Source organism: Ornithodoros turicata, chromosome 7 (genome assembly GCF_037126465.1).
Source record: "Ornithodoros turicata isolate Travis chromosome 7, ASM3712646v1, whole genome shotgun sequence".
Classification (NCBI taxonomy): domain Eukaryota; kingdom Metazoa; phylum Arthropoda; class Arachnida; order Ixodida; family Argasidae; genus Ornithodoros; species Ornithodoros turicata.
The window spans coordinates 14339582-14363571 of record NC_088207.1 but is presented as its reverse complement, the minus strand read 5'-3'; the positions used below and the strand labels follow the sequence as shown (position 1 = coordinate 14363571).

The 23990-nt window shown below is 43.5% G+C and overlaps 1 protein-coding gene across 1 annotated transcript; it reads right to left on the bottom strand.

Annotated features, from left to right (window-relative positions):
- Window positions 1-1750: 1750 nt before the first annotated feature.
- On the bottom strand, window positions 1751-17611 carry LOC135400222 (isocitrate dehydrogenase [NAD] subunit gamma, mitochondrial-like). The gene is made up of 10 exons (XM_064631992.1): window positions 17431-17611; window positions 17019-17122; window positions 14497-14612; window positions 14256-14446; window positions 10172-10305; window positions 7290-7392; window positions 7081-7227; window positions 5285-5379; window positions 5157-5217; window positions 1751-3255 (listed from the first exon to the last, which is right to left on the bottom strand). Exons 1-10 carry the CDS (start codon window positions 17512-17514, stop codon window positions 3172-3174), a joined length of 1119 nt encoding a protein of 372 aa, XP_064488062.1. The 5' UTR covers window positions 17515-17611; the 3' UTR covers window positions 1751-3171.
- Between the last annotated feature and the right edge of the window lie 6379 nt (window positions 17612-23990).

Below are 23990 nucleotides of genomic sequence, written 5' to 3'. Positions count from 1 at the left end.
ATTTTTGCGGGTCGGATGCGGATGGTGCGTTTTGCTCAGCGGATCGGATGCGGATGTAAACTGTTGTGTATGGCGCGGACGCGGATCGGATGCGGATAACGTGTGCGCGGATGCGGGTCGGATGCGGATGCCAAAAACCTCATCCGCGCAGGGCTCTACATGCAGCTAGGGCATGTGCGAATATTCCAACTTTTCCAATACGGAAGTGAATAATTCTGTACTGGATTTGACTTGCGATTTGAGTACAGAATTCTATGATTGAATTTCAAATCGGATCAAAAACTACAAGGGAGGGCATAAAATGAAGTGAGCGCTGCTTCATATTCCGATCAGTATATCGCGCATACGTGCTGGACACTTTTAGATCCATGCATGTGCTGCATGTGTATCCGGTCTGGTTATACAAATATATATTCGTTTAGTATTTGATTCAGTTCCATAACTAGTATTCACTTCATATGTGCTTTGGCCATGCATCTATTTGCTTCATTTTTTGCTTCAGTTTTAAAATAATTATTTCCACACACACAGTTGTGACGCACACCAGAGTATTGAGAAAAAAAACTAATGTCATAGGAGTGAAAGCCTCTGCCATTCGTACTGGTTCTCGTAAGTACGACTCACTGGCAGAGATACCTGCTGTGATGCGAGAGCTAAATGATTTTTCGATTTTTTACGCCATATCTCTATTGCTCCTTCACTGTATAACTTGGTATGCAAGTTCACATCAATGCATACGGCAGTCCCTTACATTTTCCTGTATAACTTACAGTGACCACTTCAATGTCCTGCCAAAAATGGGTATTATTGGGTTGAACCCCAGAACACGAGGCTATTTTCTTTCTTTTTACAGACTACTTAGTAAAAAAGCTATGAGGGCAGCAGAGGTACCGTCTTTGCAGATGGATTATACAGCCACATGCACACTCTTTCAAAGAGAGTATATAACTGCTATGTAAATATAATGACATAAAAGTCATAACTCTTTAATTAGGAGCTCTTGTGCAAAATTTTAATCCTCGTTGAGAGCACTTCTATGTGTAACAAATCCTGAAAGGAGCAAGTACGTTGAAATATGCATAGCCCAATTTTGCTATGCAAATGAGTCAAAACCACGTGCCTCAGGAGCATAGGGCGGACAGTGCTCATTCCATGTCGGAGGGCCACGTGCTTTGGAGCGATGGAGACGATTGGTGCTGTTCTGCTGGCCAGGTCAACGCTTTGTGGCCCCTATGAACTGACTGCGACACAATTTCCTAAGGTGCATGTTTTTTTTTTTTTTTTGCTCATTTGCATATAATATTTGGCACTGGATATTCCAACGTGCGTGCTCGTTTCAGAATCCATGAAAATGCTTTTGAGGATAGTCTCCCATTTCATAGTTTTGCTATCTCATGTTTCCCTGAAAGACCCTGATTACAGAGTTACATACTTCTGCTACAATTTTAGGTTATTAGTCATCTAGTAGTTACATACTTCTGCTTGTCCACCAGGCTGTATAACTCAACTGTATCTATGCTGCTCTCGTAGCTTTCGTATAAACCATCCATAAAAAATAATTAAAAGAACACCCTGTATGTAATGCCTGCCAAGTGTAATGTGTATGCAGGCTGGCATAGTCTTGTAGTGGGTGAGACGTTACTGCATTTATATTGCTCTATTTCTGCAATTTTGAAACATAACACATACTCGTGTCGCTGATTCCCGGACAGCTCAAGAAAATGGTGGGAGAGGGTATCGACACAATGGATAGAAAAGACATTTTTATTTTTCATAATTTACTGAAAGAAATCTGGAAGCTGGAGCTTTTTAGCACTACTTCGAAGCATTCCATTAATCATTGACAAAAGGTATCTAGAGTTGCAAAACTGCCACCCCATCAATAGTACGGCACAGGTGCAGGACAAAATCCATCTGGTGGACAAAATCCATCTGGAGAAAGCCCCTCAGGCTTTATGCACTTTGTTCTATCAATATCCAAATGTTTAGCGCACTGTTGAAGTGTGCTTCTTCCTTTTCATGGCAAATGAGACAGCTAGCACTTCGAGCACATCAGAACAGTCTCGAAACAATTATGTGCCACAGTATTTAATGAATCACAGAAGGATAAGTTGTATGTATTGAGTAGCATAATTTAGAGCCCACCTATGTAATCAGGGGAGACTCATCACAAAATTCACAAATAACTACTATAACATTATTTGCCTTTTCCTGACCAAAAAAATACGCACATTAAAATGCATTTACATAAGTGTTCTGGCAAATATATTTTGCTCCTAAACACAGCGCAACTGATATACAGTAGGCTAGTTTATTGAATCTGTTTGTATTTCTGGTTAACTCAAACAAGTTTCAAAATTTTGGTTTACCTGCCAAGATTACAATGCACATATGAAAGCCACATAATTTCATTCATACTTTTCGTTTCCTCATACAATGCTCCTGCTGGGGGGCTCCCCAAACAGTCGAGCATATATATTCATAGGGGTCTGGATGAATAGAATACCAGCGATTTAGGCATTAGAGCATGAGAACCGCCTCACAAATGTGGAAAAAGTGGTTGTTTTAATTTGCGACTCTAATAATGTGCACAGTGTTGCCAACACTACGTAATAGCTTCAACCTTTCCATGTGTGGGTCTCCAGCAACACTTTGACTTGTTGACATACTTTCAGCCTTGGGCTGCAGAGTTCCACGAGGCCAACACGTTATTTGCTGAGGAAAGATAAGACGCTGCACATACATGACAAGAAAACTCAGTGCACATTGCAATGAGCAATAGTAAATCTGCAATAAGAAAACATCTTTGACGCTTGCCACACTGTTAGCATACACAAGATACGCAGTATTCTTGGCATGTACGTACTTCATTTTGCGTAACACCTCAGTAAGGACAAATGTCCAGCTAGGGATTGGCTACCATGGACAGGTCTTCAGTGCGGCTACCAACATTCTTTGTGTGTACATGCAGAGGAAGAGCTTCAAAACGGTTGTCTTGTGTGTATCGCCCCACATAACGAGTCATAATTTAGTCTCACGACACACGTAGATGAATTTCTAATAATTTCAACAAAAATATACGGGTTTGAATTACTCCAGGTATACAGTATATCCTGTCACATGTGACTTGGCTGGCTACACTAACTGAGACGATGTTAGCCCCCGTTACGTCTAAGTAGTTGCTTGCACTTCTTTGATGATGTTGTTTACAACATCCCTCGTTGTAGCTTGTCCTCCAAGGTCGGGTGTGTGAACCTGGAAAATCAATATAAGAGGGAGTGAAGAAGAAATGCTAATAATCATTTACACAATTTCTGACACAAAATGCTGAGCATGAGCACAGTATTATGTTGCAAAAAGAAAAGCGTTCATCTAAGATGCCAACATGGTTCCCACTGAACTTTTTATTAAAAATTAAGTGGGTTTTTCAAGAACCTCTTAAGGCTCAGCTATCTTTTGTCTGGAATGTAAAACATAGTTTATGACCAGGGCTTCAATATTTCACAAAAATATGGATAAGCTACAGGTACGTATATCACATTAAGAGTAGTACGTATTCACCAAAGTTGACTGACGACTCCAGAACGTTAAATATCACAGAACAGAAAAGGAAACTGATTAATATAATGGAGAGTGCCACTAATTTGTTGCTGCTGATTTCTATTATAAAGAGTGCTAACTCCTGTGGTCTTGAAAGTATCGTTCTGACTCAGGATATATGTGGAATTTGCACTAGATGCTCCATGAGAAAAGAAAGAGATGCAAAATCAAGGGTTTTCATGGACCGTCGGAAACTTCCAGGGTTTTCCAGACCTTGAAAATGAACCATGCAACAATATGTTAATGAAGCATAATGTAAAAACCCCGAGAATCATCTTCACCATTGCTTCCTAGCCATTTTTTCAATGTTTATGAACCCAAGGTACATTACTCCTGATTATGTACAAACAGAGTAGTATTGTGCTTTAGGGTTAGACACGGTAAAACCAGTTTTTACTCCCAATTTGCATCACCGACACTTCAGATAAAACCCGGAAAGACCTGAGAACCGAACTCGGCAAAGCGCAGACTCGGCAACTTGCACAGGCATATAGGCAAACAAACTTTTCTCCGTCGATACATGAAACAGTTTCCAAGGTTATGAAAGGTGATTTTCAAAACAATTACAAAATTTTGCCCTTATGTCCTTTTACAGAGGACAGCACTTGACGTTAGCTGTTCTGTAACATGTCTCAGGATGTTTGCTTTAGGCAAGTTCTCAATGAGAAAGGGTGTTCCTCCAAATAAAGTGATCGAAATCCCCGTTGCAAAATAAACAACCGTAAATAAATGTTGTCTGACTATAAAATGCACAGGCGCGCACGGGGAAATTGCCAACGGTGAACTGAGACTAGCCTGACATAAAAATGCATATACCGAACTTGTGACTGACCTAATAATAAACTAACCAACATGCTGCACTCCATTGTGTCCACCTTGCAGAGCCTAATGGCTTCTAAAATGTGGCTTTCGTTCACTAATACGACTTGGACAGACGTCAAAAACGCGTGAATTTGAGTGGTTAAATAGTGATGTGTTTTTTTTTTGTTTTTTTTTATTGAACTGACAACATCGTAGTATACATGGTAAGGCACTATATACCAGTCGGATCATAGCTACAAGCTAGTGCGATCCGATAATAGTTGTTTGTTTGATGTGTTTTTAAAGCACGCCATATCACCCTACGAAGCAATCGAGCATCCTCCTCGATTTTCCTTTTTTCGAGAACGTGAAATTCGAGATCGGGGATTTCGCGACTGGGAATATCGAGGTCCTCCCCCATTCAGTGGCATCCATCACCCATCTTCGTTTATTACATTTTTGCTAGTTTTGGTGATCCAGCATGGTAACCTGTTTTGGCAGAACTTTTGTAAACACTTCAAAATAAATATTCGAGAATAAAAACTAGATGTAAAGGTTTAAAAGGAAACCATATTTTTAATGAGACAGGGATGGCCAGTTTCAAGCTGAGACAAGACAAGATTTTCAATGTTTGGTGTGTGATATGTTCTAACGGTAAGCTTCTCGGACCTTAAGATAAGTTACTGGAGCAGAAGTTTCCATTACTGGCCACACTTAACAGTGGCCAAGGCATGGACATTCAAGCATGAATTTACCTTATCGACGTTTAATGTCTTGTCTATGGCATTTCTTATGACTGTGGCATCCTTCTTCAACCTGAAAATAAAATACCAAGAGATTCACGTATGTCAATACATGATTCACTAAAAGATGTTACTCATACCCTAGGTGATCCAGAAGGTCAACACTTGCATTCATCATAGCCAGCGGGTTTGCAATATTTTTTCCGGCAATAGACTTCCCTGTATTCCTTGTACCCTAGAAAAGTCAGTTGCACAATGTAAAGTTGATGTCATTACTTCGAAATTTTCATTTAAAATTTTTAATATAGAAATTTTAATTGAATTATTACTTTCCAACAATTTTAATTTAAAAATTTCTAACTGAATTTTAAAATTAATTTTAAATGCAGCCCACAACATCTCTGTGTCAAATGAAGTGCACTGGCACTGTGCAGCACTTACATTAGTGTGCATCTTGTGTATCAAGCTTTCTATACATAGGGCCTGACTTTTTAGGGTTAAACCCGTATCCGCCCGATATTTACCCCCCGAACGAAATCTGTAAAATTCGGGTTTAACCCGAATCTACCCAAAAACATCCGGGTCGCGTGGCACACTCATAAGCGCGCATTAAAATAAAGTTTGATAACATTGCTAAACATTAGTTCCATGTTAAGACAAATTTTTATTAAACAAACAAAATCACCCGAATTCCTGACGACAGAATATGCCGTAACGGGATTTAACCCGAATACACCCGAATTTTCGAATAAAAAATATCACCCGATATTTACCCCCCGAATTTGGCCAAAAATAAAACCCGAAAAAGTCAGGCCATATATACATTAGCGCACTTCTCAGCATTAGTAAATATGGTGCCAGTAACAGTGATAGTAACTTGTAACATGATGGACAAATGCAAGAGATGCAGACCGACACAGGACAGTACTCTCAAGCAACTGCTTTATCTGTTGCTGTTCTGCATGGTATGAAACATATCACAGTGTAGAAGGGCAGAAAATCCAGTGAGCCGGTAAGGAAATGTTAAGAAGCCTCTGTTCAGAATCTTGGTGGCTCGCATCCTGAGGCACTTCCCTTAACGCATCACAGTGTAGAACGTTTACTATTAACTTCACGATATCGCTTCACCGTACGCTAACTGCATCAGGTACGCAGCACCAGTGAGCCAAGATTGGATAAGTCCCGAAAGCACATAGGGCTGATCAAAGACAGCGTAATTACAGCCTTGTGTTTCAGGATAAAACCAGAAAAAAAACCTCTTTTTATACCCCCTCCCCTAATTTGCATAATCGTCACCTAGGCTAAAACCCCCGAAACAAACTTGAAAAAGTGCAAATTCAGCCGCTAATATGGACAGTGGAGAACACTAAACACTGCACGGTTAGTACAACCACTCAATATCTCATGTTCATCTGAAATGCGTATACGAAGAGGGGAGTCAAGTCCTGTAGATCACATCAACAAAATATAGAAGCCGACACTGAAGATTTTTGTTTAAGTTTAATTTGTACAAGCTTTCGCGTGGAGGTCCACGCTTCCTCAGGTACACCTGAGGAAGCGTGGACCTCCACGCGAAAGCTTGTACAAATTAAACTTAAACAAAAATCTTCAGTGTCGGCTTCTATATTTTGTTGATTTGTTCATCTGAAATGCAAGAATCACTCTTAATTTTATTTTTTAGCATATTTTTCACCCAAAAATCTGGTTTTCCACCTTATCGCAGACAATTTTACAACTGCCAAGACAGATCCCAACTTGTGCCCTCCCATTTCCAAAAAACTATAAATCCCAAAGGCACAAGGGTCCAAGCATAACCCGCTACAAAATAACATTTCCTCACTTTTCCAGTGAATGGCATTCGGCGTGAATGGCATTCGCTGCAAATGACATTCAACGAGACACCGTTCAGTGCATAGGCCACGGCCACATGACGTACCGTCTCAAACACAGCATAGTCGTGGCCGTAGTTTCTGCCTGAGGTGATACCTGGGCCACCAACGAGACCGCAGGCTATGTTGGTCAGGATGTTTCCATAGAGATTGGGGAGCAACAGCACGTCGAACTGGCTTGGATTGGACACCAACTGAAAGTGAAGCAGCACATTTACACCTCCGTTGGCCTCGGAGCTCCCTACAAAAACCCCACCTGCATGCTGCAATTATCAATGATCATGTTATCAAACTCGATGCCCGGATAATCTTTCGACACCTCGCCGCAGCACTGGAGGAATAGGCCATCGGAGAGCTTCCTGTAATGCAGAGAATCACTTCTGGGTGAATGAATGACCCGCTGCTTCATGAGAAATGAAGTGTATGGAAGTCAAACGGGTACAACTAGGCATTATTACCATAATTTTTTTGCTCGTGAGACGCAAGGAATGGAGACCATTCGAGCTCACATTAGTCTAGCTTCGAAAAAAATAAAAAAATAAAAAATGTGTTGGCATTTGGGGCATACAGTATTTTTATACCTTAGACACAAATTTTACCACGAGACATATACCGTACTGCCCCACTCCAGCCGGCATGCCGCAAAAGTAGAGGGAGTCCAGCTTTGAGGTGTCCAGAAGCTGGTTTTCAGCAGCATGCTGCAAAATTCGAGGTCGAGGTCCGAGGCACACACTGATAAGGAATTCAAAACTCCCTTCCGGCAGCACTGACGTCCAGCGTGTTGGCATGAGTCTCAGACAGCTATTCCTGGGGATAATCCTCTTTGGAAGGACCATTCTGTGGTGCTTGCTACTTTATCAGTTATCACCAAAGGAAAATCACCTCTGATTTTACGGAATGTCGCAAAATACGGGGTTTTGCGGCATGCTGGTCTCCCCCGATTGAATGCGGCATGCCGGCTGATGCGGGGGAATACGGTACACTACGGAGAAGTAAAAATGAGATGTTGTACACCTTAGTAACATATAACTTGTTCTACCTGTTGCCTTTTATAAGTTACTTTTCACCTTGTTTAGTTTCATTTGCCTTTCAGGAGCAAAATCATTGTTTAAAGTTTTTTACCGGTGATAAGAGTCCATTGGTTAATTTCTTTAAGCCAGTTGCGCCATTAACATATCTTTCCTAAAATTTTAGGAGCACTGAGCAGCAATGTTCTGTTGTTTATAAACAGCTGTGCAGGTTGGATTGCATGGTGCGGCATATCTCATTTTGTGATGTCAACTAAGAAACTAAATGGGTTAGAAGCACTTAGTGCGCACTGTAAAAATAGCAATTTTTTTCGAGGACCTAATCTTCGTGAAATTTGATATCTTAATTTTTCTGCAAATTTGAACTCTCACGAATTATTGTTAACTAACCGATGACGAGAAAGTATCGAAAAATTAGAAACATTTAGAAACAGCACTATTTTCGCACACATGTGACACACTCCAGCAATGTTTACAGTACTGGACACAGATTCCACATTAATTCGAACATCATATTTTCGTCGTTCCACCCTCGTTCTCAGCCTGACATCGTACGTTTTATCATCAACGTCGAGTTCACCGAGGAAGGGTTTGATTCTACGTGGGTGTCACACCAACAATTCTCAATACCCTGGTGAAGCTTCGGGCCTCGAACAGAATATCCATCGTGAAATTAAAGTTGGGTGAAATGTTATCTGAACATTCTGCCTAACAAATTCGCGAATCACTAAGACCATAAAATGAACCACTTCCACAACATGCCTCTGCATGCAGCAAAAAGACCTTATGGCCTGCCCAAATTTGATAGCCAGTGTGAGACATACATTAAGCCGAATAAAGCACATAGATCTGAATAATGTAAGCACGATGTACTACAAAAGAGGTTAGTTCTTCTTTTGTTGGCATCACAGCCTTGCAAGTGGGCTTCCCTTTGTGCTCACGTGTGGTAAGGAGAAAAGTGCTTCACAATTTTCACTACCAACTTGAAGTACCACCAAGAATGGATGGTAATACAGCAAACACTGTGTATGCAGGCAGTTTCACAGCTCAGGATCAGATGCATCACAAGTGGACATGGATGGACAGTATAGGGAAATGAGTGTGGATTTCACTCACACATTTTACTGCCCTTGTATGTTGCATATAGAATTTTAGAGGGGCAGAATTGCACAGCGGGAACACAACAGGAATCTTTTTTTTAAATTACTAGCACCTCTAAACAAACAGCAAACCAGCAGCTTTATCTTTGCAGCAAAACGGCAAGGGCATAGGCAAGCTCATAACTCGCCTATGGCTTGAAACCAACAGACCTGAAACATACCCAGGGCAGCGAACAAAAGAGGACAGACCCAGGGATGGAACAACATTGGTATTTATATCAATGTTATCAATAACTTTCCTAACTGATGTTGTCGATGTCTGAAGAATAGTGATATTCTATAGATGTGTGTGTTGTTCTAATTATCAATATTTTATCGATTTGTCTATATATGTAAATGTGTATCTGTATTGATATTTTTCATGCCAATATTGACGAACATCTATAAAGTATCAATATTTTTATCACAAACACCGACATTCACAAATAAGATATTGCTATTTATAATTAGATCGTGATGTGTTGGGGTTAAACTACCCCTAGCATTACCCTCGACTTGCATTACGACCACTTGGGGTAAAACCCGAAAAGTCCTGAAAGCAAGCTTGTCCACATGAAACTTCAGCCACCAGTACAAGCACTGAAGAACACTAAGCACTCCTCATCGAGCATAGCCGCTCGCCTTCTCGCCATTCCTCTGAAATGCGAGAAGCTCTCATTTCCACCCTATTTTACGGCTCCTCAAATAAAACCCGATTTTTGTCTTCAGATTTTGAAATGACATAAAACCCGATAACACAAGGGTTCATTTTTCAGCCAGATTTAGCTACATTCTGTTTCGGATACTACGATATTTATTCAGATGTTTAAAATTTTGATATTTCTGCGCCTCTAGACAGGCTCCCATTTTCCTCCCTGCACTCCCCTGCTGCCTCCTTACTTCCCTGTCTCGGGTTTTGTTCTTTACCCATAAAACATGCATTTCCTCAGAGAGCAAATAGCTTATCATACATGATGTTGGCCTTGTGCACAGCTGTGATCTTCTTCCGTCCATTTTGGTGGGCAAACTCGAAAGCGTAGCGTGCTACCTCTTCTGACTTCTTTCGTGTGATAACCTTCAGGCTTTCGACAACACCTGGTACGCTCTGGAAAAAAAAGGACATCCATGATATACACAGTCTGGCTCATAGATATCATGTGTACTTGACGTGCATCTATTTCAGCATTTTACTGCCCATAAACTCAAGAGAGGATGAAACAAGTCTAGCACATGATGTGAGTCATCAACGTTTTGTTTCTCGAAACATGTCTTTTTGCTTGAAAGGTATCTTGGCATCTTCGGGGGCAAAACTACAAAACTACAACTACAAAAATGTTCAAATGTTCACTATGTTCAAACGTTGTTTTTGGACTTGTTCAAATGTTGCTGTTTGGACAAATGTTCAAATGTTCACCAAATTTTCAAATGTTCAAAAAACTACAAAACAACTTGAACGCCGACCACACATCATGCGTTCTTCCTTAATATAGAGTAGAACCCCCTTTTGCATATAATACAGCTGAAATATGTCGAGGAACGGACAAATATAAATCATGAACAACATTCACGTCAATTTTGTGCCACTCTTGAGTACAGAAGCCAACTCCTCAGGTCCAGCTTTGACTTTTAACTGCAGCTACTTCGCTCTGCAGTATGTTTTGCCGATCTTCGCATACTGTGACGTGACCAATGAAACAGCAGATTTGGATGTCCCGACCAATTCAGCAACTTGGGTCACAGACGCACCAATCAGGCGAGCGCCAACTATCATCTCCCACTGGAACTCCTGTGAGGTCTGATATATCATGTCGCTAAACCGAAGCAACAGATCTTTTGAACACCTGAAGTACCGACCTTTATCAACGACAGAATGACACTGGTGATGGTAGGTCTGTGAGGAAGAGTTCAACTGGAGTATGTAAAAATTGGGGTGCTAGAGTTATTTTGTCCAACCTGGATGTATGTACTGTACGTATCAAGCCCTGAGTGGATTGCTTGTAGAAAAATATAATGTATCAATCAAAGCACACAGTAAGGACCTATAAAACTGTGCCAGCATGTCATGTTAAGCAGTTACACAATGCATTGCCTTGTCTACATGCATATATACTAATGCTCTGAAGGCAATTCAAACCTGGTAAATTTCAAGATGACTGAGCATGCAGAGTTATAACGCAAAATGTGCGAACCCAGCAGTCAAAACAATTAACATGCCAGTGTTAAGAGTAGATATGCAAAATTTCTGGAGGATTTTAATTGCTGGAAAAAAAATGGAGAAGAAGAAGGAACAGTATTCCTATACAGTATTTTTATTTTTTTATTTTTTTTATCTGAGAAGTTTTTCACTCTTGCATGACTTAGGTTGATTTGAGAGCATTAGAAAGCAAATAACAGTGTAATATAAATTGTAAACACACATTTCATCTGTTTAGCACACAAGCACAAGTTGAGGTTAATAACAAGTGAGGCACAATAACAAGTTGAGGTTAAGGCTAGAGCAGAACTAGCAAATGGGTAAAGCCACTGTGTGGAGTGCAAAATTTCCAGTAACGTTGATTCACTGAAGCGGAAGAATGGCTTCCTCAAAAGATTATTTTGAGAAAGATTTACAAAAACAAAGAAAGCAATGCAAACTAACTTTTCGTTGTCCAGTGAACAAGATATGTGAAAGTAGGAGCGTCCGCCATACAAAGTAAAACGTGGAATAACCATTATTTGATCTAAGTCAAAAAGTGCAGGCTATAAACCAACACATGTCAGTAGAGCCAGTGCAATTAGAATGACTAAATTAACCAAACTTTTGTCATAGTCTATGCATTATATTTAAGCCAGCACTTGCACATTATTTATTTTTGAAATTGTGAGTCTTGGGATATTTTTTTTAACAGGGAAAAAAACTAATGAATATTTAAAAAAGAAAAACTTTTTTCTCGTCTATCTTTCCCACTTTTTCTTCTAAGGGCTTGCATCACTAGTTGCAAGGAGCGGCTGAGACATTGCTTTACTGATACGCAATACTGAAGATGCTGCTATTGTGTAACAGATACCAGTTCACCCACAACTCACGCAGCAGTAGTAGTGAAAGCATGGGACATCATGATGTCGGTATTCAGGCATTCAAGAAAGTTGAAAGCAATCGAGACGCAGTTATGCTGCATTTGTGCTTCATATTTTCTTGAGTAGAACTTGTCCACTTGATTACAATTTTCTTAACTTTAAAAAGCTTCTCTCAGTGTGCCTATGACCGATAATTTACAGTGAAATTCCAACGATTTATGATCACTAAGATTTTTGCATGGTACAATGATATTACTTCCTCCATTGGAGCTCCAATAAGGTGATGTATGTACACGTTTCTTGACTAATATGATTCACAAAGCTCATCAATGATAAAATCAGCACGTTCCTCTAGCATGCATATTTGTTTGTCGCAACATTTCACAAAACCAACCCACGTTCCTCCTTAACTCCATGAAATTTCCATCATATTCTAATCAAATTATATAGCTTCTATAATAGAGATCCAGATGGGTGAAAAGAGTCCAGCAAAAGTGACAGCTTGCAGCACCACACGCAGTGCCATGAGCTGCGTGGGCGAACCACCTCATGGCAGACAATTTCCTGAGGAGACCACTACCTGCTTACGATAATGTGTGCACACTGGAAATCGAATTTTTTTAAATAAAAGCATGGCAATTAACAAAGCACACGACTTTTACGGGTTAAACCTGATTCTGCCCGATTACTCCTTCCCAAACCAGTCTGGGACTAATTTGGGTCAAACCCTATTTCTCCCCGAATTCTAAACAGTACCAATTTTGAATTTAGTACAATACCAAAACGACCCCCGTCGGAAGGTCAACAGTATCCTAAATAAATAAATATATAAAATTTGTGAAAAAAGCTTTGAGAGCAGAGCATTGGTGGGCTGGATTTGGCCAAGAACCAATGAGAGAAGGACCTTTCATCTTTCATCGCCAAGGACCAAGCAATTTTTGATAGAGAGAGTGGGCGAGAGTCGGGCTGATTAAGAGACCCCGAGAATGTGACACACACAATATCATTATTTCTCAAGTTGGCGCGATTCCAAACGTGATACGAAGCCCGAGTGACGAGCCCGCGAAGGTCACTTTGGAGGGCCATGAGGGCCAGGAGGGCCAAATAAACCCCACGATTAACTGTTGTGCGAAATGTGCTTGCAAATCAGAGGGGGAAGTGATACATGTACCGCAAACAAACATTACCGAGCTGAAGATCTGGACCCTGCTGTCCTCTCTCCATCTGTCCATGACTGTACGCCGTCTATAACTGTAGTTGCTTCGCATCTCTAACACGCAATCGTTCCCACCCCTGTAGCCAAGGTTAGTACGGAAAAAATAAAAAATAAAAATATCACGGCAAGCGGTAGTGAGTGCGTGCGAGCATACTCACACGCAGTGATGGCCACTAACTACTTCTACAGTAGTTTAACTATAACTACTAGCTACTTTGCAATGGAGTAGTTTAACTAGTAGTCCAACTACTTTTCGGGGGAGGTAGTTAAAACTACTTCTTTAACTACTGCAATGTAGTTTAACTACATCTATAACTACTCAAAACGTTGTCCATCAACACCAATCCCATTCTATAGTGTTCTTAGACACCTAAATATGAATCGCGAGCAGCGATAAAAGTGAAGATTTAGTGCACACGCACGGCACAACTGCTCTGCACCTCCGTTCTCATCAAACAAGTAGCTCACGGTAAAAGTCGGAAACACAGTCGTGGCCGTAAAGCTTGCGGCAAAATCGGAAGTAGTCGGCGAATGTAGTAACCGAACTACTGTAGTTAACTACTCCAAATAGTAGTTCAACTAGTAATTGCACACTACATTTCTGCCGGGCGGAAATTTCTACTATTTCTACTATTTCAGCATTTCTACTAACCGGGCGGAATCGGGTTTAACCCGAAAAAGTCACTCCCTACATGTAGTTAACTACTGGCCATCACTGCTCACATGCGAGCGCATTTCTGCTCTACAAGGACATGTCCCACGCTGATCTATAGATGACACACCTCATGTTCGGCACAGCTGTACTCTCCCTCTGTGTTCTGACGAATGAGGACTATGTCGATGTCGTTGTGACGCGTGACGACCCCCGGCTGACTCTTGCAGTGGATGACGTTGACGAAGAGGCCCAGTCGCAACCTCAGCTCCACATTCCGCGACTTGTAGCTTGGAGAGTTGTGACGAGTTTCGATGTTACCTGGAAGCAGGACGTATCTCGTATTCCATGCATCATCCGTGGAAGAATACCTTTCAGTGCTACGCCATTCCTCTTAATGGCTGTGATGGCTTCGGACACTGTCTCGATGTCATCTTGTTCGGAATCGAGACTGACCTCTTCAAAGTCGACCGGTATGCCCCCGTACCTGTGGCGGTTAGAAAGAAAACCTGTCCCGTAAATGTCTCTGGAATTTAGTGCTCCGCGTGTGAGCATGTGCTCGCAGGGTGTCCCGAGCAGATGGGGTAGGTAAGAACAGGATGGAAAAGGCAGATATAACTCGGGTAAAAGCAACTAGTTTTGTCAACGTTAAAAGAGGCTTGCACACAAGTACGTATTAGACACGCATTGTGATATGTTCTATGTGGGTTCCTCGCAAGAAACACAGAACTACCTGGAAATTAATGTGGTGGAAGGGATAAGCCTGATGAGCATTTCTAGCGATCTTCCCCTTGATCCCTTTCTCGCTCCCGTTGCATACATATGTTCCGTGTCTAGTGCTTGTTTTTGCACTTTTGCTTTGTACTTTTCCTGATAAATTTCAAACGGTTAGGAGCATCTAAGTTTAATGATGAGCTTTCTTGCAGGGCCTACACTTCATCGGGTGAAAAAATAAACTATGTAGTGGACTATATAGCAACAAATAAGAGCGAAAACAATCATAGAATACAGAGAGGCAATACAGTGCATAACAACGGAAGAGAAGGCCATACAGGGAGGATAGGGAAGGCATATTTCTTAATGTATAAGAAATATGTCTTCCCCATTCTCCCTGTGCAAGGTGCAAGGAGGAAGGGGGAGCTCACCTAGAGGGGTGCCAACCAAAAAGACACACAGTTCAAGTAGCAAGAGCACGGCGGGAGGTGTGTGTGTGTGTGGGGGGGGGGGGGGGGGGGGTAATTTCCCACTTGCTCCCCCGGGGGCTAAAAGTAGACGTCTGCCTTAGTGTGTTACATGCAGCTGCAGTGTCACGTGCTACACGTACGGTCTGACTTTTTCGGGTTAAACTCCGCCGCCGCCAGATTGCTCCCTCCCAAATCTGTCTCTTACCAATTCAGGTTAAACCCAATTTCTCCCACAATTCCAATCATGTATTACGTTGTATCATGCACCACATACCCAATTTATAGTACTAATCTGTATCACAGGTCTGATGAAAATATCTAAGTACAATGATAAGCTACGCGAAGCACATTTAATGTTACATCATGTGGTGCTTGTGACTATAAATAGCGAGGAATGCATGTTTGACCAAGATGAGCACTTCCTAGCTATGAGCCGCTTGCTGGGCAGAAAGAAAAAATGTAGCCCCATAACACCCAGTTTCAACCAGACTGTGGCAAGAGCACCAGATTTCGCCCCTAATTGCGGATTCAAAAACAGCACCACATTTTTTCCTCCCGAATCTGGCAGGGTCATATAACCCGAAAAAGTCTGACCCTGGCTATATGCTGTTGTGTTTTTTTAGCACAAGTGTTTACGATCGTCGAGCTGATGATATTATGTTGAGTCTGCCATATCCTCGTACTGACTTTGGGATGTTTTCATTTTGCTATTTTTCCGGTAAGAACTGGAATAGTCTTCCTGTTGTTATCCACAATTCTCCCTCGCTTTATGCCTTTAAAAAGAGCCTCTCGTCTTTTTTTCAGTGATCACTGTGCCTAAGCTGAAGTATCTTGTTGTTACGAAGCTGTCCCCCTACTCTAACTTAATCTCTTACCCTATTAATTGTTTTTTATATACATTGACTGCATGTAAATGACATTGTATATTCTTTTTCTGTAGTATTCATGTATACAGAACCACATCACAGGCTTGCCTAGTGGTACTGTTAATTACATAGTTTTTGTATAAATGATGACAGAAGGAAAAAATAAAAAAGTCTGAAAGTCTGTTGAAAAATGGCAAAATAGGTGCTCTTCATTGTAGCAGCTATGCTGTGGTTGCAACATGCTCAGTGCAGGGAACTGAATTAGGTCCTGCTCAATCATTACGTTGCTGCTTCTTGTACCAAAGAAGTGAGAACCAGAACCTGTAGGAGCTTAGTGTTTTCCATTTGTACTTACCTTGATACTGAGATGTGGTACTGGTGGTCATTCAATGTATTTCACCTATTTTTATTGTGTGTTTGTGTTTATCTGTGCGTTGTAAATGAGCACAGTATCGTCTCTGACGATGGGCGATGAAACACCCCATCACACACAAAACAAAGCTGTTTACCTGCGGTCTTGTTCGACTATGCAGTGATTTATCCAGACCCCCCTACACCCCCTTAACAACCCCCCAAAACCTGGAGGAAACCCCCCTAAAATTTTGTGAGATTGCACAATATTTCGTCAAAACATAGAGTTAATATAGCGTCAAAAGCAAAATACACCCCCTTGCAGAGCCCAACACCCCTATATATGTCTATATCCCCCACCGCCCAAAGACGAAATTATGGATAAACCACTGCGACTATGTACAACTGACACTCAACAACACTGCCTGCAAGTGTGCTTTAAATTAATTGAAACTCCTCCAATCCAAATCAAAGGAAATAACGGAACTTTACCTGAAGACTTCCCGGACATGCTTCATCAACTCGGGTCCAATGCCGTCACCAGGTAAAACAGTAACCATAAACCGACCACCATACTTCGCTTTTGCTGTCGTAAGCTGTGGACATAAAATAATTGGCTCAAATCAAATCAATCGCTCAAAAAACCCGGTCACGGTGCGCGTGGATTCACAAATGCGCATTCCGTTTATCTATCTCCGTGCGAGAGGGAGGCGGTGTTATCAAAGATGTTTGTTCACTCCGCGAGATGGAGATAAATGAAGACGAAGAGCGTGCACAGTCGAAAGACGCTGCTTGATAGAAACCGGCTTCTTCGGTCGTTTTCCTCTCATTCGTAACTGGTTACAGACGCGACCTACGCTTGTCCTCTACTTTTTTCACAGCAGACGAAACATCTAATACGTGCCTTTCTTGTCGGAACCACACACGCTGGGGTCCAAACATGTGTCGTACGATAAAGATTTCGCAGCAATGCGACTGAATTTGCCATCTTCCGGACTTTTCGGCTACGTGAAACCAGCGAAACGAAGGTTGCGGAGTTCTCAATCGCCAAACACAGCCGGCAGGGCTGCCATCACACGGTCGATTCGAGACAAACGCCAGTCAAAAGTAGCCAGCAGCCATAGTGTCGGAAAGGCGCGGTATTTGCCAAAGAAACGGAAGATTACTGTGCGGAAGGTGAACACCGGCTTGTAAACTTGCAGTCTATGTCGAAATAGATTTTGCTGCTTTTGCCGTCATGGGCGTCGGCAGGATTCTTGGGGAGAGGGGGCAGCGCAAGAAACAACGTGTTCAGAGGGATGAGGGAGATGAGGGAACTGATGTTCTGAGGCTGGAACATAGAAGCGACAGTCACATACAAGGCCTCAAGTTGCCTAAGAAATTAACGATGAAAGATGGAAGTACTGGAAAGGTTAGCCAGCTGTAGGACTCGAACCCACATCGCCCACATCTTCTGGATTACCGTTCCAGGGAGACAGGTGGAGAGTTTTCAATCTGTATGCCGGGGGGTCCCCCTTTCATGCACAGAGGTCGGGCAGGGTGTCTGGAATTCCGTGTTGCGACGTTGTGAGGCGAATTTTTACAGAACTTTTACAGAATTTTCATGTTCACTCACATGAAACACGGAATTCTTACGATATCCCTCGAAACTTTCATCTTGAGTGTCAGCAGGGTACACTTCCCGGAGGCCCCCCCCCCCCCCCCCCCGGATGCGATAAGCCATGCCTATGTTGTCTCTTTCTACTATCACTCTGTGAGCTGGGTTTCGTCGGACTGAGGCTGACAACGATTGAGCATAAAAAGTCGTCGAGCGCTATGCTGTTGGTGCCCCGAAAAGCATGCCGGCACGCTCCTCACATTGGTGAGATAAAAAAGGGACCTTTACTTTAGAGCCCTGCACGGGCCGACTTTTCCGAGCCCGACCCGGCCCAGGCGCATCGAAAAATGGCCCGGCCCGACCCGGGCTCGGACCTTTATATTTTTATGCGGCTCGGCCCGGCCCGGTGACCCAGTGACTATAGAGCCCGGCCCGGCCCGGTGACCCGGCGAATAGATCCCGGCCTAGTATTTCCAGCCGCGACGTACGCGTTTCTGGCGATTATCAAACAAATTTATCAGTAAATTTATAAGGAGAGAAGACAAACATACAAGTGATGGCGGTTTAACACCGTAACCGCACGAGACCAAATTAAATCCAGAACGCACGCGGGCATGGGCGTTATCGTTACACTGTCAAGATTTTGCGGAGGTAGAGCATGCTATCGTCAAACTCCTTCTCCCAGTCCCTACCCCTCTCACCAAGCTTTGCCAAGTGATTGTGAAATACGTGAGGAGTGAGGAGCAATGTGGAAGTGGCTTTGAGAATGTTCTAGAGGGTCGAATCATATGCATAATGCAGTATCATTTGCTTGTCTTTGCAAAATATGCACAGGAATGACGCAAGCACATGATGATATGAACTAATGCATCTCCATTGTGTGGAATTAGCTGCGTGGCCCGGCCGGGCCACTCTCGGACCTGACTCTCGGAAACATATTTGTTGGCCCGGCCCGCGGTGCTGGCGTATTTTGTCGGCCCGGGCTCGGCCCGGAGCACAGAGCCAATAACAAGCTCGGCCCGCGAACAGGGCCGGGGCCCTGGCAGGGCTCTACTTTACTTGGCAAATTTCCGAGTTCGGTTCGCGAAAAATTACCGAACAAAACTTACGTCACATGACATTCACATCAGGAGGTGGCAAAAACCTAGTAAGAACAAATGCTTAAATGCATGATTCTAGGTCAGTGTTTCCCAAACTTTTGGCGGTGACGGACCCCCGGAAGTGATGAGAAACAATTCACGGATTCCCCCCCCCCCCCCCCCCACACACACACACCGTCACAGCCAGTGCATAACCAGCAACCTCGTCAGCTGCTGCGTGCTTTCGATACAGCTTCAGAAACGATTCCGAACTGGTTTCTTCTTCTTGTTTGTATGTGTATGACGCGGACAAACGTGCATTGCAGGATTTTGCTATCAGAAATTGGAAGCTAGCCGTTTAAGCATGCTTGTAGCAATTTTGGAAGTTCTGGGTGTTTGGAAATCGGGCAGCATGTACGAGCGCGTGTTTGTGGGGACGAAAATCCTCACTGAAATGTGAGAGACTGTCGCGGACCCCCACGGACACTCTCGCGGACCCCCAGGGGTCCGCGGACCACACTTTGGGAAACACTGTTCTAGGTGACGTTAATCCAGTGACACGTTTTCTGGGACACCCTCTATATAGAAGCAGTTCAGTATAACAACAAATATTTTAGTCACAGTGAACTTCAATCTACACACGCTTTTATCCTATCCGCTTCGTATCCAACTTGCTACAGATCACATTCCCGGTCACTAACGCTTTGATTGCTACTTACCGAGCGCTTATTCCCTGCTTTTTGTCAGTCTTCTAGGTCCTAGCATTCGTGCAGAAAATAAAATAAAAATAAAAATAGCGGGCTTGCGAACGAAGCCCACGGGAGGGAGAAATCGGGCGCTGTTTTGAAATGTGTAATCCGAGAAGAAATCAGGCGATAACTGTGCCTTCCGGTGTTATTGTTTCTCCTCTCGTCTGTTCAGTCTTTTCCTACTCACTTTTTTCTTTTTTTTTTTTGCTGACCTATACCAGCGCTGATCTCCGAAGGCATATAGAGTCACCCATTCTTACATCTGTGACACATATGGTGACCTTTGTTCGTCTTCAGCGGAAACGTCTACTTGAGGATTTCACAGTGAATGGAATTCGGGGAGACATTCCCTAGGTATACATGCAGCGGCGTATCTAGGGTGTGGCAGGTGTGGACAGGTGCCATGGGCGCCAGGTGAACAGGGGCGCCATTATGTGGTCGGGTGTGAATGTGCCAGGTCGGGCACTCAACTTGGTACATTCATAAATGATCTAAAGCACCCGCCATTGGGGAGGTTGTAGTGTGAAACCTAGTGCGGACCACACGAAAACGCATCCCCAAGGACATCATGTTAACCATGTTGCCATGGGCGCAGGTAGCTCTATAGATACGCCACTGTATACATGACAAACCACAAGCGCGACCAGAGACAACCGGCAGAACAAGAGGGAAAATCGCGGCCACCGCTAATTTGCCGGCGCGGTGCGTTCACTAGGAAGTCCCCACCCCTCAGGGCCTCAGGGGTTCTGTTCGTTCATTCCACGTTCGCGACCCGCGAGTCGGAATCGTGAATGCAATCGTGCGTCATCGACTCCAGCTACTCGCATCGAGAAGGTAGTCGCTGGGATTTTCGAACGGGAGTCACTGCCAGGGCGATGACGTCACGAACCAGGGGGCCATCGGCACCAGGATTCGAACTCGACCGAGTTGGAATTCTGGTGCCGGCTGTGCTGTCTGGGGTTCTTCCCCAAACGGCTTTCAGAGATATGTGGGCACAGTTCCCTTAGAAGTCGGCCCAGGACGCACATTTCCCCAGGGCGTTAGCCGTGACGTTGCCCACCTATGTGAGGCCGACAACGGCGAGACCCTTCACCGCCAGCACCACCACAATCACCACGAATACAGCAATACATTTAATCGCAATATGTCTCGTGTTTCATGCAAATTGAAAAGAAAAAAATATGGTTTGCTAGCAGTCCATTCGTTCTTATGTCTTCACAGATTCTATAGTTTCCTTTGTCTGCGTTCACCCCGGATGCAAAATGCCCGTACGAGTGCTGTGAGACAGGAACTAAGCTCATTGTCATCGTCAGCTTCGCTGTCTCGACCTCGCGCCATATTCTAATTTCGCTCGAAGACGATGATGAACATCATTTGTGCAGAAGACCCGTGGAATAAACTGCTTGACATCTAGTCAGGTGCGACCAATCTCCGCATTCAAAACCCTGCATCTTTGTTCGTGTCGTTTCTTAGTCGGAACGGCGCGCCGTCTCCGAATAATATTCGTAATAACCAGCTGGCGGCTACTCAACCTCCTGTATCGACAGCTTCGCGCAGGCAGCGCGCCACCCACTACCATTTCCCCTTGACTGGATGAACATCTACGAAAGGGAGACGATTCATAACTGGGCAGGCACCACGATCGGAACAATGTGGAATTATATCTTACGGATTCGGCGAATAAGACTCGGTGTTTGAACCATGAAGCTGGCTCTGTACCCTGGGCTACGTTCTTTACCAGCACACGAGAGCTATTCGGCCGTCCAGTCTACAGGAAGGTCGACGCTGAGAGCACACACTTCTTAGTGTGTGGAAAATCCCGACGAATGCTACACGCGCCATATGCATATATTGAAGATGCCCTCTCGCTTTGCCTAAAAATCGACAACATGTTTGAGAAGTACAACATTCAGCACGCCCTGAAAGGTGAGGGTGCCTTTCAGCCATACCTGCGTCAAGGATCTTACCACAATTGCAGATGTTCTTTCTTTCAGTTCGATCGTTGCAGGACGTCCGAAACGCACGAATACCATCAGTGCTTGTCTCGTAGGCCTCAGGTTGCCAGCGTGTTTACGTCCAGCTCCGTGGCATCATACTTGGCATAATACATAAGGATCACACCATACCAGCGCCGCACTGTGTGCAATACGGTCCACGGCAAGCCAACGACACCAGTCTTCAAAGTCTCGTACGAGAAGAACTGACACGAACGCTGACGGCCGTACCCTATTCCCTGCCGGTCTCACGCCCCATATGTGCCGATGTTGTCAGGATGCCCCCCCCCCCCCCCCTTGATCAGTCCGATACAGGCTACACCTACCTTTCAGCACCAGCATAACTCTCCTCATACTACGTTAGCAGCTCTTACGCAAGAAATTCACTTGGACGCACGTCATTGAACATTGTCTCACCGAAAGTTGAAGCCTTCGCAGGTAATCTGTTCACGGACCCAGGGGGCGGGGGGCGATCACACCCAAAATCATTAGGCTGGACATGCGGTTTCCTCCTCACCCATCCCCCGCTTCGACAAAGAACCCCCAAGGTGAGGGTCCGGATCTGCCGCTGCACAGACCCGTCACGTCATTACATCGTGGAAAATAATGTGAGTTTGAGTGAAAGGCTATTATGTGATATGATGGGTTTCGAAAGGTGAAGTAATTGTGATGGTTGTTGACAGAGTTGTACACGTTACTCGAAAAAAGTAATTGATTACAATTACTGTTACTACTCCGCGAAAAGTAATTCTTTACCGTTACAAATTACTTCATCAAAAATGTAATACGTTACCGATTAAAAATGTAACGCGTTACTTTTCCCGTTACTTTTATATTGTGTGTCATAACAAAGTCAACAAGCCTGCAGTGAATGCAACCATGCAGTTCTTGTTGCAAATTCTGATATGAGACACCAACATACATGATAAGTGAAATTCACAAATACATTTGAACACAACACTTGAGATCTCAGTTGTCTCGCGACGTAAACACCCAATTATTATTATTACAACACTTGAACACATACACGCGTTTATTACAGATTTATATACACATTTAAAACAACATCGAAACATTCGCGTATTTGTCCCTTCTATGTTGTTCCAGCCTCAGAACATCAGTTATCTCATGTTCAACAGTTGCCGCTTGCGTCGTTCGCGTCGTATGAATGTTTGTATGAGTGAGCAAAAATGTACGAGTGAAAGGAGGATGAATGAGAGAGAGTGGCTGGTTTGTCCCTTGAGATGACGCACCCTGGAAGTCGCTGAGAAGGCGTGTTAGCTTAGCTCAATTGGTAGAGCCCTGGACCGGCAATCCAGAAGATGTGGGTTCGAGTCCTACAGCTGGCTAACCTTTTCAGTGACTTTCATCTTCCAACCGCTTCGTTTTGTTACTATTGTTATGTTCAGCCCACACAATTTATCAATACAATCACTTGCTTTACTGTTGCTCCAGTAGGTCGCGGTTGTAAGGGATTATCATATTACTGTGGTGTGCATGTGATCCGTGTGGACTAGAGACGGCCGTCACAGTGACCTCTACGTCATTGCTTCAGTCGAACTCGTGGTGGAACAGAAGAACAGATTGGCTTGCTGAAAAGGGTTGCCATTGTTGACAGAAGGTTAAAAAAGTAATCGATTACTCAGTAATCGATTACCGAAAATTGTAATCATATTACTTGAAAAATTACTTGCTCACAAAATTAATTGATTACGTTAAAAATTACTATAAAAAGTAATTGATTACTAGTAACGCAATTACTAGTAACGCGTTACATACAACTCTGGTTGTTGAAAGTAAAGCAATGTACCTCTACCCGAGAAACGTCATCATGAAGTTGGTAGACACACTGAAACGGAAACAAATCGGAAGGGGAGGGCTGGATTCCACGAATGGGCCCTTGTTCGTTGCCTCCCACTGAAAGAAAAGTAGGACCGAAGGTCGAGACGTCGCGGTCGAGACACGGTCTTCTGGGGATTACGACGGTCCCTGAAAGGGACCGTCGTAATCCCCAGAAGACCGTGGCTTTCGGGCGCGACCTTGTT

Excerpts from the sequence above, each read along its gene's own strand:
- LOC135400222 (XM_064631992.1), bottom strand. The coding sequence starts at position 17,514 with ATGGCAAATTCAGTCGCATTGCTGCGAAATCTTTATCGTACGACACAT. Across the intron at positions 14,613-17,018 it reads CATGTCCGGGAAGTCTTCAG|GTACGGGGGCATACCGGTCG; the intron begins GTAAAGTTCCGT and ends TAACCGCCACAG. Across the intron at positions 7,393-10,171 it reads GTGCACAAGGCCAACATCAT|GAAGCTCTCCGATGGCCTAT; the intron begins GTATGATAAGCT and ends TCTGCATTACAG.